The 12,896-nt window shown below is 39.6% G+C and overlaps 1 protein-coding gene across 1 annotated transcript in view; it reads right to left on the bottom strand.

Annotated features, from left to right (window-relative positions):
• Positions 1–12,896, bottom strand: part of FERRY3 (FERRY endosomal RAB5 effector complex subunit 3) — an 84,945-nt gene that overhangs the window by 68,927 nt on the left and 3,122 nt on the right. The window contains exon 4 of the mRNA XM_063134400.1: positions 3,733–3,914. Coding sequence (XP_062990470.1) covers positions 3,733–3,914 — 182 coding nt within the window. The remainder of the gene's footprint in view (positions 1–3,732; positions 3,915–12,896) is intronic.

Raw genomic sequence — 12,896 nt, 5'->3', positions numbered from 1 at the left:
TAAGAAGAGAGCCAGTGGAAACAACTTCTCCGACACTAAAAATAGTCTCCTGGAATGTATCGGGTTGGATGGGAAAATTAGTTGACAAGGATTTCGTTGAATTTTTACAACAGTTTTCCATAATCTTCCTACAAGAAACATGGGTGGAAGACAGCTCTCAACCTCAGCTTCAAGGATATAAATCCTTTACAAAGGCGGCAACAAGGCAAAACAAATTTGGCCGTGCCAGTGGGGGTTTGGCAACCCTCATTTCAGTAGATTTGGACTACGTTTCAGTAACAGTGTCTCCTCAGAGCTATGAGGGGATTCTTATTGTCCGTGTATCCTTCAAAAATGGCTCCTCCTTACATTGTATAAACGTCTATGTGCCCCCAGCAACTATGGAGGTGTCTCCCATTTGGTCATCACTGAAGTTGGCAATAAGCGAAATAGAACTACACTTTGAAAATCCCCATTTTATCATAGGAGGTGATTTAAACGCCCGTCTGGGGCAATCAAATACAGAGTTACTGAAACAGTTGCCTGTCCCGTTGGACGATGGTTTCTTTTTAGAAAGGCACTCTCATGACAAAAGAATAAATAAGTATGGCAAAAATCTAATAATGCTTGCATACCTACATTCTCTGTTAATTTTGAACGGTAGTGTAGTTGACAACTCTAATGGTCACTACACATACCTCTCTCATAGGGGGGGCAGTGTAGTGGACTATTTTATAATTTCCCCTGACCTGCTCCACAGCATTAAAAAATTTTCTGTGGAAGACCGGCCTGAAAGCGACCATTTTCCTATTAAACTAGTGATGCAAGCCTTGGACACGCGAACTAGCGTCAAAAAAACCTACTCCATTGAGCTGGGTCCCACAGGTAGCAGAAGAATCAAATGGTTAGGATCCTTGAGTTCCAAAGTAGTAAATCTGCTACATGGTCCAATCCTCATGGGTTTTAGAGAGCAGATTGAAAAAGGGGAGCTAGGTTGTTTGGAGGGCTACCAACAGATTGTGGATTACTTGAAACCCCTTTTTGTCCAGTCAGGACCATATGGCAGCGCTAAATCCCGAAACACTGGCTGGTTTGATAAAGAATGCAGAAACATGAAAAAAGAATTAATGGGGTTAAGCAGAAAGGTCAGAAAGGCCAACTCGAATACGCTTCTAAAAACTCTGATAGAGAAAAGATCGGCATACAAGGCCTTACTGAGAAGGAAAAAGTCAGTCTATGTCAGCCGTAAGTGGGAAGAGCTTGCCCAGGCAGTAAAACAGAAGGATGATGGCAAATTTTGGGAAACAGTGCATGAGGGCCTACGTGCCTCCAAACCATATCTGGAAATGCAAATCCTGGCGATAAAATGGCAACAGCATTTTGAGAGTATCTTCGCTAGCTATGATATTCATGAACCAACCGAGGAGGGACTAACTATCTCCAACCTCCCATTTTGGCCCAATGTGACAGTAAATGAGGTCAGCCGCATATTGGGCAAGCTGGCAGCAGATAAAGCACCAGGAGAAGATATGCTTCCCCCAGAACTTTTTAAATACAATATCAACTGGTGGGCCCCAATCCTGGCAAATCTCTTTTCAAACATCAACCAAACAGGAAATATCCCAGCCGGATGGCAGTCAAGCATTATAGTCCCTTTATACAAAAAAGGTGAAAAAAACGACCCCAAAAGCTACAGGCCCATAAGTCTATTGGATATTGTTTCGAAAGTTTATGGCAGATTCTTGTTGGATAAACTTCAAGCGTGGGCGAATGAAAATGACATCCTGGCGGAGGAACAGGCCGGTTTCCGCCAAGGGAGGAGCACTATTGACCAATGCTTTGTGCTCAACCACTTGATCCACAAATATCGGAGCCAACCCAGAGGAAGTCTGTACGTGGCCTTTGTGGACTTCACCTCCGCCTTTGACCTCGTTGACAGAGATCGCCTCTGGGACAAACTTTCACGGTCAAGCATAGAGACAGACGACTCCTGTTTTTGCTGCAAAAACTGCACTCACAAACGGACTCAAGAGTGAGGATTGGCCCATCTGGGACCCTCTCTGACAAAATTATCATCAGAAGAGGAGTCAGGCAGGGCTGTCTACTCGCCCCTTTTTTGTTTAACTATTATGTGAACAACCTGCTGCCCGAGCTAACAGCTCTGGACTGTTTTCCTCCCTCTATTGGCCCTAAGAAGGTTCAGGCGCTCCTTTACGCAGATGATATGGCCCTTTTATCTATCACTCAGGTTGGCCTGAGGAGACTGTTGAATAGATTAGGCAAGATCTGTAAAAAGGAAAAATTAGTAATCAACTATTCTAAAACCAAGGTGGTAGTCTTCTCTAGGAGAAATCGCATGCACAGATGGGTCTTAGATGGCCAGCAGATAGAACAATGCATGAGTTTTAAATATCTGGGAATATACTCCTATAATGGGGGTTGGAAAACCCAAGTGGAGGCAGCCAAATACTCAGCTATAAGATCAGCCAAAGCAATATTATCATATGGAAGACACAAAGGTGGCTCCTTGGTTGCCCCTACCCTGAAGCTTTTTGTAGCCAAAGTTCTCCCGCAACTATTGTATGGGGTAGAATTATGGGGTCAAGACTCTATTTCCTCAGTAGAGACCGTACAGAACATGGTGTTGAAGGAATTGTTAGCTCTTCCAGTAGGGGTTCCCGCCGCCTTATTAAGAATGGAGGTGGATTTGCCCTCCTTTAAGTCAAGAATCCACAAGAGTATCATACTTTATGGGAAAAAGTTAATGACCCTAGATGAAAACAACTTAGCTAAACAATGTTTCAATGAACAGTTGGCAAAGGGTGGATGGGCACATAACTGGTTAACTTTGTCCCAGCTCTATGACAAGGAGGTGCAGGAGTTGCTAGCTAATAACAAAAGGAGCATTGGAGATAGAATCTATGAGGCTGATGCCCAAGGAAACGAAATAGCTAGCCAATTACAGGCCTTCTCTCCATGGTTTAGCCTTATTAAGAAAGAACAGTACTTTGCACAATATTTGCTTGACCTATCGTTTCCTGCCCTAAGAAAGGCCTTTACTGCCCTTCGTTTCCAGACAATGCCCTCTGCTTTCTTGGAGGGGAAGTATAAAAAAGTCCCCCATGCCCAGCAGATCTGTATCTGTGGCTCGGGGGAGATTGAAGACCTAGCGCATTATCTTCTGCGTTGCCCTCTGTACAAAGAAATCAGGGAGCGTTTTCTAAAGGAACTATTGTTAGCAAGAGCGGATTGGCACACCAGAGGCATTATCTGCGATCTGCTGGCGGACCATAGTAAAGCAATCACAATCAAGGTAGCAAAGTTTGCTGCTGCAGCCCAAAAAATCAGAAATAACTTTCTTAACACAGTCTGCGTAGATTGTAAGGGGGACCATTTGATTTAATAACCTTGTATAAACTACCATCAGAGATCCCACCTATCTGATAGTGCCAGTTATTGACTGTTAGCACTTCAGGTTATAATGTAATCACTGAAATTATTCTTGTGACTTTGACATGCATGTCACCAGTGTGATAGCAAATGGCGGGCACTGCAGACAAACGGAACACCCCTAGAAAGATCTACAGATTGTCTCCGTGGATAATAAAGGATTGTACCCTAAAGATTATGAATATTGTAAATAATGTGTGTTGCGATGTTAGCAACTTTGTATTTTGTAATGGTCTTTGTGCCACAAACAAATAAACTATTCATTCATTCATATATATATATAGAGAGAGAGAGAGAGAATACCTTTCATGTAATTTTTTCAGTTCCACATCTCTTTCACTTATTGATTCTGAGATGCTAACAAAATAATTATGTTCCAGGTTTAATAAAGTTTCAGAAGCAGGAGAATGAATCAAATCATGATAGACATCTGCAAAATCTTCATCCCAGCTGGGGTCTTCAGGCTGTGCATGCTCCAAAGTTGCCTGAAAAAAAATAAAATTATGCAGATGTGCTATGCCCATGTTAAGATATAGAGTTATTTCATATAAAATTCCATTTTGGTTTTGTAACACCAGGATGTTCAATAAAATTTGATCAAACTCCCATAAGTGATTTTGAGTTGTTGAAATTAAGCAAACACAGACCTTCAATTTTAGGTGGTTTTTTTTTTATTGCTTTTCCACATTAATTAAACATACATCTTTACAATAAAAAACAACAACAACAACATACTACATACATGTTGAAAATATTGACTACATATATATTGAATAGATATAACTATAAAATATCATATCATAACATAATCATTCTTTACATATAAGTGCACCCCCCACCTCGGGATCTATTCCTGATTCCAAAATCTCATACTTTCTTCTGCTGGAGGTTTCCCACTTCCCTTAGAAAACACAAATATTAGGAACTGTTTCCAAATTCCTTCAAACTCGTTTATTTTAGTTATACCTTTTCTCCACTTAATATTACAAGTCAGTTTATCATTAATAGCTATATCCCATACTTCTTTGTACCATTCTTCAATAGAATATTCCCCTTGAATCTTCCAGTTCCTAGCTACCATCAATCGTGCTGCAGTCAGCAAACTCGATATCAATTCTTTAATTTCTTTTCCACATTTTAAATCTTCAAATAGTGACAGTAATGCAACTTTTGGTGTTTGTTCTATCTTCATTCCCACTATTTCTTCAATTTCCAAAAACACCATCTTCCACAATCGTTGTACATATTTGCATTCCCACCACATGTGTAAATACGTTCCTTTTTCTCCACAATCTCTCCAACAGTTTGCTGAATGCTGGTTATTTATCTTATTCAATCTAATCGGGGTTAGGTACCACCTCCACAAAATTTTGAAATAATTCTCTTTTATTCTCACTGACATACTTCTCAACACTCTTTGTTTCCAAAGTCCCTCCCAGCTCTGTCGTCCTATTTGTACATTCAAATCTGTCTCCCATACCATTTTTCCTGAACTATCCATCAGCCCTTTTTCCAGCAATATTTTATATATTTCACTCATTAACCCTTTTAATGCTGAACTTCCTCCCTTACATTTTTCCCTTTTAACTATTAATTCCTCAAACTTCATTTCTCTACAATCTCTATTTTCTCTAACCCACTTTTTAGTCCACTGTTCTAATTGCCTATACTCTAACCAAGTTAATTTTTTCTCTTTCAAAACCTCTTCCATATCTTCTCTTGTATTTATTTCTCTCAACCAATCCTTTAATTTCATTTTATTTTTCACTATTAATATTTTACTTAATCTTCCCTTCAGTTCTTCCGGGAAATTCTTTAACATTATTACCGGTGACAAAGGGGAGCTGCTCGGAAACAGCTCCCCTTTAAATTTACTCCAAATTTCCCAGTGAGACCTCAGGAGCGGATTACCTATACTTTCAACCCATTTTCTCCCTCCTTCCCTAAAAAAAACATTTTCCAACCTCATCTCTACATTGCTTGTAGTTTTATCCTCCATCCAATCTAAATCACCTACTCCTATAATTGCTTCTACAATATATCTTAACCTGTTTGCTACATAATATAATTTTATATTTGGGAGACCCATTCCTCCCTTCTTTTGACTTAAATACCATTTATTCTTATTTACCCTCGCTTTCTTATCTCCGTTGCAATAATTGTTTATAATATTTTGCCAACTTTTTATCTCTGATTCTGAATTTTTTATTGGTAACATCCTAAACACAAAATTAATCTTTGCTAGAATCTTCATTTTTATTAATGCTATTCTTCCAAACCAGAATAAATTTAATCTTTTATATTTTTCCAATTTTACTAACACCTTTTTTAACTTAATTAAATTCTCCTTCTCTAAATTATCTAAATTTTTTATAATTTTAATTCCCAAATATCTAATCTCTTCCTTAACTCTCATTTCTATTCCCTTTCGTTCCCATTCCTTTTCTTCCTTTTTAGTATAATTAAATAAAATCATCTCTGATTTGGACCAGTTTATTCTTAATCCAGTAGCTTCTTCAAATTCACTCAATTGTTGTTTAATTCTATCTATCTTTCTTATTGGATTTTTGATAGTTAATAGGGTATCATCCGCAAACATATTCAATTTTGTTTTTTTTACACCACCAATTCCTTCTATCTCTCCATCATCTCATAATGCATTCGCCAATACTTCCATAACCATTACAAACAGGACCGGCGAGAGTGGACATCCTTGTCTTGTACCTCTGGCTAGTCGTATCATATCGGTGAATCCGTCGTTCACCACCATATAACTGTTCTATTATAGCTTTAAATTTATTTCCAAATCCCATTTTATCCAAAATAATCTTTAGTGCCTGCCAGCTCACACAATCAAAAGCCTTGAAAATATCCAATGCCAAAATTCCTGCCTTAATCTTAGATTTTTTTATCACATGTATTGCATTTAAAACTCTTCCCACTAAATTGTGCATCTGTCTACCCACCACAAATCCACATTGGTCTTCTCCTATCTATTCAGATATAAATTTATTTAACCGTTTCGCCAAAATAGTTGAAAAATTTTTAGCATCTTGATTTATTAGTGAAATAGATCTATATGAATCAGGGACAGTCAAATCTTTATCTGGTTTTGGAATTAATATTATCAATGAGTGTTCCCATGATTCTGGTATCTTCTCTCCTTGCAATATAGCATTATAAATTTTCAGTAGTTTTGGTACTAAAAACCCTTTGAAGACCTTATAATATTCTGATCCTAAACCATCTGCTCCCGGTGATTTACCCACTTTCAAATTATCAATTACCTCTTCAACTTCTCTTTGAGTTATTATCTTCTCCATTAGCTCTTTATGTTCTATTTTTATTCCCTTCTTTATATACCTTTCTATATAATCTTCCAACTTCTTTTTTTGGATATCTTTTCCCTTATATAATTCTTGATAAAATTCCTGAATTATTTTTATTTTATCCTTCATTGTGTGACAATAATTCTCTTGTTTATCCTTCAATGCTCCTATCCCATTTCTCGCTTTTTCCTTTTGTGTAAGTCTGGCAAGCAATCTAGAATTTCTATTACTATTTTAAAAATACTCCCTTTTCATATAAATTATATTTTTCTGAACCTGTTCTATATTTATATTCTCCAACTCCTTTTTCTTAGCTTGTATTTCTATTAATTTATATTTATTTTTACCCTGCCAATATTCTTTCTCCAAGCTCCTAATCTCTGTCTCTAACTTTTCCTGCTCTGCATACTGTTGTCTTCTTAAATTACACATTTCTCTAATACAAATCCCTCTTGCTATAGCCTTCATGGTGTCCCAAACCACTGACCCTGCCGTTCCACCCTTTTCATTAATTTCCCAAGACTCTGACAATTCCCTCTGAATTTTTTCTACCACTTTATTATATTTCAATATTTTTGTATTCATTTTCCACCTATACACTTCTTTATAATTCTTCTTAACTGTAAACTCTAAACTTAACAATGCATAATCTGTTACCTTTATTACCCCCGTTTCCATTTTACAAACCTTAGCTGCAAACTCTTTCGAGACAAATATATAATCTATCCTAGAGTATGTATGATGAACCGGGGAATAATATGAAAACCCAGGCTTTGCCCCATTGAGTAAACGCCAACAATCCACATAATCATTTTCTTTTACCAATTTATTCATTATAGTAATATTATTTCTCTTCTCAACATTAGTGGGGTTTGACCTGTCCCATCTATTATCCATAACCATATTAAAATCCCCGGCTAAGATAACATACCCCTCCTTAAATTCTTCTATTTCTTTAAATAATTTTGTAAAAAAACTCTCTATGTCTCTCATTGGAGACATAAACATTAACTAATGTATATAATTTACCTTCAATTTGACCCTTTATCATAAGGTACCATTATCATCCTTTTTTATAGTTTCTAATATCAATCCACTTTTTTTGAAATCAAAGTAGCCACTCCATTTTTTTTGAGGTCCCCAATGACTTTTCGTAATAAACTGACCACTCTGTCCGTATTTCGTTTGCCCCCTCGAACCCCTGATGGGTTTCTTGCATCATAATGATGTCAGATCCTTCTCTATTAAGCATTTGTTCAATTCTCCCCCTTTTCACGACTGCCCCCAAACCTTTAACATTGAGTGTTGATACTTTTATTTTTTTATCCATAATCACCCTTTTGATGCTTCTTCCGATCCCTTGTGCTCTGCAACTCAAATTCACATACATAAAAACACAAAAACCATAAAAAAACCTTACTCCCACCCACTCCATCCCCCCTACTCCCCCACCCCACCCCCACCTCTTCCCCACCCCAAATCCCCGTAAGTCTATCACTCTGGCCATTCTCTACCTTTAGGGGGAGGGGGGAGGCAGTGCTCCGCCTGGCCAGCAAGATCTCTATATTTTAACAATTCTATATACAATTATCTCATAATATTTTTATCAGTTCTATTACATCCCAGACGCCCCAGCCTCACTTCCACTCCTGCCTGCTTCGTTCAAACTTGCATCATCATACAGACCCAGACTCTTCAACAGCTCCTTGCCCTGATCCAGAGAGGTTACTCTGTGTTGCCTCTCACCATGTGTAAATCTTAAAAAAACAGGGTAACCCCAAGCATACTTTATTTCCCTCTTTGTTAATATTTCAGTTATTGGCTTGACACTGCGTCTCCAGTTGAGTGTATGCTGACAAAGATCGTTGTAAATTTGCACTGATTTGCCTTTATATTGCAGCAGGGCCATGGATCTCAGTTTCCTCATAACTTGCTCTTTCTTGTAATAATTACCAAATTTCACAAAAATGTCTCTGGCAGCTCCTTTGTAATTTTGTCTTCCCACTCTATGAATCCTGTCCAAATCACAATCCTCTATTTCCAAATCAGGCATCATTTCTTTAAACCACTGCAGAATTATATTCCTCAAATCTTCTCCTGGTGCTTGAATAAGATGTTTAATATGAATAGATGAATGGCGATTCTGGTCTTCTAATTGGATCAGCCTTAATTCATAGTCCTGGAATCGCACATTAGAACTTTTTTCAAAAACATCCTGTCTTTTCTCCAACAAATTTACTTCTTCCTCCAAGTTCTTTATACTCTTAACATTCTGAGCAATCTTGTCAGCTAACACAGCCATCCGTTTATATGACCTCTCAGCCTGTTGATCCATTTTTTTAAAGATGATTTCATTATTTTCTACTATAAAACTTTTAATTTCAGCCATCGTAGCTGGCGCCTTGCCATCTTCCGCCATCTTAGAGTCTGCCGTCTCTATTTCTGTCTCACTCTGCACTTCTCCTTTCGAAGACAGCTTTTCAAGGCGGGGGAGGTTATGATTGCTAGGTCGTTTCCGTGACCAAGTAACCTTTGCAATTTCTGTTTTTATTTTTATTTTAATATTCGACATAGGGCATATATCTCTTTCTTAGTGTCCCGGATAGTAATCAAAACAGTCTCTCATTCCTTGCCCAGACAGCTTTTCTCTCTCTGTATTTCACGATGATTAGATTTATTAACAATAGCTCTCTCTTCACAAGTAAGGAGTGAGATACACCATAAATCAAGTCAGCGTTCGCTGGGAGAGCTCCAATAATAACAAACACTTTCGATTTTGCTCTCCGCTCCAAACGCTGCTTTGCAAGCTGTTTAACCGCATCGATTTCCCCACTCCTTATATCAGTTCCACTTTCACAAATATCAACATCACCGACAGTTATATTTCATAGACCTTTTCCAAAATATTCATTTGAGATTTATGCCCTTTTAAAAGAGATAATTGACTTTCTCGGCATAGCCGTTTAGAGCTTCAAAGAAACCTTACCCGTCCATGGCCGTCAGGCTCCACCCCCCCCCCCCCAATTTTAGGTGTTTTTGACTCAGTTCAGGCAACATATTTCTCAATGGTTTTAGAACTCCACAGTGGCAGGAAAACTATACACAAAGGTGGAGTTTTTTGTGGAGGGGGAGAACGCTCCACACAGAATATCAACGCTGAGCAGAGGAGAGTTTCTGCACAACCATTGTGTTGCACGTTGTGTGTCGGGCTCCATGGAGTTTTCTGTTGTATTGAGTTGACTTTTCCCACTGGCTACAGAGCTCTCCAGCAAAAGGAGGAAGTGCCGCTCTAGGAGAGCCGTCGGGATTGTTTTTTTCACAGGCTGATGGGATACCATCGGGAGGACAAGGGGAGAAGAGAGCAGAGGAACTGTCACTCAAATGCCACATTAACTTTTACTCAACTCTACGGTAGCCCACGGTGGAGTTAGAACATGTTGTGTGGGGAGCAACCCCTAAAAACTCAACCGTTTGTGGCGTTCTCAAACTGCGTTGACTAATGTGTTGTCTGAACTGAGCCTTTGTGTAACATTATAACAGCCTTATAACATGTGAATAGGATTGCAGCTATATTAACATTAAGGCTGCAATCCCCTACACATTTACCTGGGAGTAACTCCCATTGAATTCATTGGGATTTACTTCCGAGTGGACATGTATAGGATTGCACTGTAAGCTATTTTCTTCTCTAATATAGTATTTTCCCCTCTATATTCCAGTGACCAAATTCTCCTTCATTTTACCATGCCTACCCACTTTATTTCTACATTAATTAGAAAGTGCTAAAAATATTCTGTACTGGTGAGGAATTGTGGAGAGTGCCACAGGAGCAGACAGTCAAAGGCCCTATCATGCCTACCTGAAGAGCTGGGTAGGCCCAGCCCCAGCAGGGACCAGAACAAGCTCAGTGAGTCTACACAAGTGGCACCTCTGGTAGCATTTGTGGTGTGCACTGAGGCAATGCCAACGGCAGCCACGAAGTGTACATCCTTACAGCTAGAAATGGGCAAGATAGTGGGAATGGTAGTGCCCAATCTGGGTGCTCTCAAATGTATTGACAGAAGAACATCAAACTCCAAACTATCTCTGGAAGAATACACTTCACTCCTTTGGTTGATTGAGAACAAACACACTAAAGAACAGAATAATTTCTTATCCTTCAAGAATTTTTATTATGATTTGGACGAGGAAGTGCAGGGAACGCTGATCAAATTTGCAAATGACACAAAATTGGGTGGGATAGCTAATACCCTGGAAGACAGAAACAAACTTCAAAGTGATCTTGATAGGCTGGAGTGCTGGGCTGAAAACAACAGGATGAAATTTAATAGGGATAAATGCCAAGTTCTACATTTAGGAAATAGAAACCAAAGGCACAGTTACAAGATGGGGGATACTTGGCTCAGCAATACTACAAACAAGAAGGATCTTGGAATTGTTGTAGATTGCAAGCTGAATATGAGCCAACAGTGCAATATGGCTGCAAGAAAGGCAAATGCTATTTTGGGCTGCATTAATAGAAGTATAGCTTCCAAATCACGTGAGGTACTGGTTCCTCTCTATTCGGCCCTGGTTAGGCCTCATCTAGAGTATTGCGTCCAGTTCTGGGCTCCACAATTCAAGAAGGACGCAGACAAGCTGGAGCGGGTTCAGAGGAGGGCAACCAGGATGATCAGGGGTCTGGAAACAAAGCCCTATGAAGAGAGACTGAAAGAACTGGGCATGTTTAGCCTGGAGAAGAGAAGATTGAGGGGAGACACGATAGCACTCTTCAAATACTTGAAAGGTTGTCACACAGAGGAGGGCCAGGATCTCTTCTCGATCCTCCCAGAGTGCAGGACACGGAATAATGGACTCAAGTTAAAGGAAGCCAGATTCCAGCTGGACATCAGGAAAAACTTCCTGACTGTTAGAGCAGTGCGACAATGGAATCAGTTACCTAGGGAGGTTGTGGGATCTCCCACACTAGAGGCCTTCAAGAGGCAGCTGGACAAGCATCTGTCGGGGATGCTTTAGGGTGGATTCCTGCATTGAGCAGGGGGTTGGACTTGATGGCCTTGTAGACCCCTTCCAACTCTGCTATTCTATGATTCTATGATTAATTTTGGACACCGACTTCTTTTTTTCCTTTATGGATTATTTCATTAGCAGATGGACTTGGCTTCGAATGCGTAGGAACAGCCCTTATGTTTCTGCTCCTATGGCAGCAACTGTTGATGTAGTTATGTCGGGCACGATGAGTTGCACTTGCAAGATAGAATTCTGCCAGTACTCCGAGGGTTCTCCGAAGAATTCCAGTGTTCTTGTCAACATTCTGACATCGGAGTAGGGCTAGCAGGAAACTGCCAAGGGAGATGTTGAAGGCTGAGGGAGTCACTGTGAACAACTGATAGATCACTGATGAAGAGGGGTTAGGGAGGGAAACAAAAGGGGTATGCTGAAAACCTAGAATCATAGAATAAAAGAGTTGGAAGGGGCCTATAAGGCCATCGAATCCAACCTCCTGCTCAATGCAGGAATCCACCCTAAAGCATCCCAGGCAGATGGCTGTCCAGCTGCCTCTTGAAGGTCTCTAGGCTGGGAGAGCCCACGACCTCCCTAGGTAACTGGTTCCATTGTCATACTGCTCTAACAGTCAGGAAGTTTTTCCTGATGTCCAGCTGGAATCTGGCTTCTTGTAACTTGAGCCCATTATTCCATGTCCTGTGCAGGCTTACTCAGAAGCAAGCCTTTCTGACACAGAGGGATATATCAATTGCCCTTTTAAATCAGGGTTTTAAAATATGGATGGACACACATACGGATGGACACACACACACACACACACACAAAATTGCTGGGGAAGCAATGGCTTTTCCTGAAGAACCCAAGGCTGATGTTATGACACTCCTTAGAGCTATGGCTGGAGATCTGAAAATTATCAATTGATTTTGCATTTTGGAGCTCATACACCACATAGAACTTGTACTTAGGCCTTTGGTAAGTTATTTTTCTTTTAGCCTCACCAGTTTGCCTCCTGGGAAACAGGTATTTGTGACTGGCCATACCTGCTTCTCTTAAAGGATTATCGGCCCCTGCTCTAAAGGATCTCATATTTAGCTCATACATTTCTAACCACAAAGCAAAATGTCCCCTAAA

This window comes from Elgaria multicarinata, chromosome 9 (assembly GCF_023053635.1).
Source record: "Elgaria multicarinata webbii isolate HBS135686 ecotype San Diego chromosome 9, rElgMul1.1.pri, whole genome shotgun sequence".
Classification (NCBI taxonomy): domain Eukaryota; kingdom Metazoa; phylum Chordata; class Lepidosauria; order Squamata; family Anguidae; genus Elgaria; species Elgaria multicarinata.
This window is presented reverse-complemented; position numbering and strand designations above follow the sequence as displayed.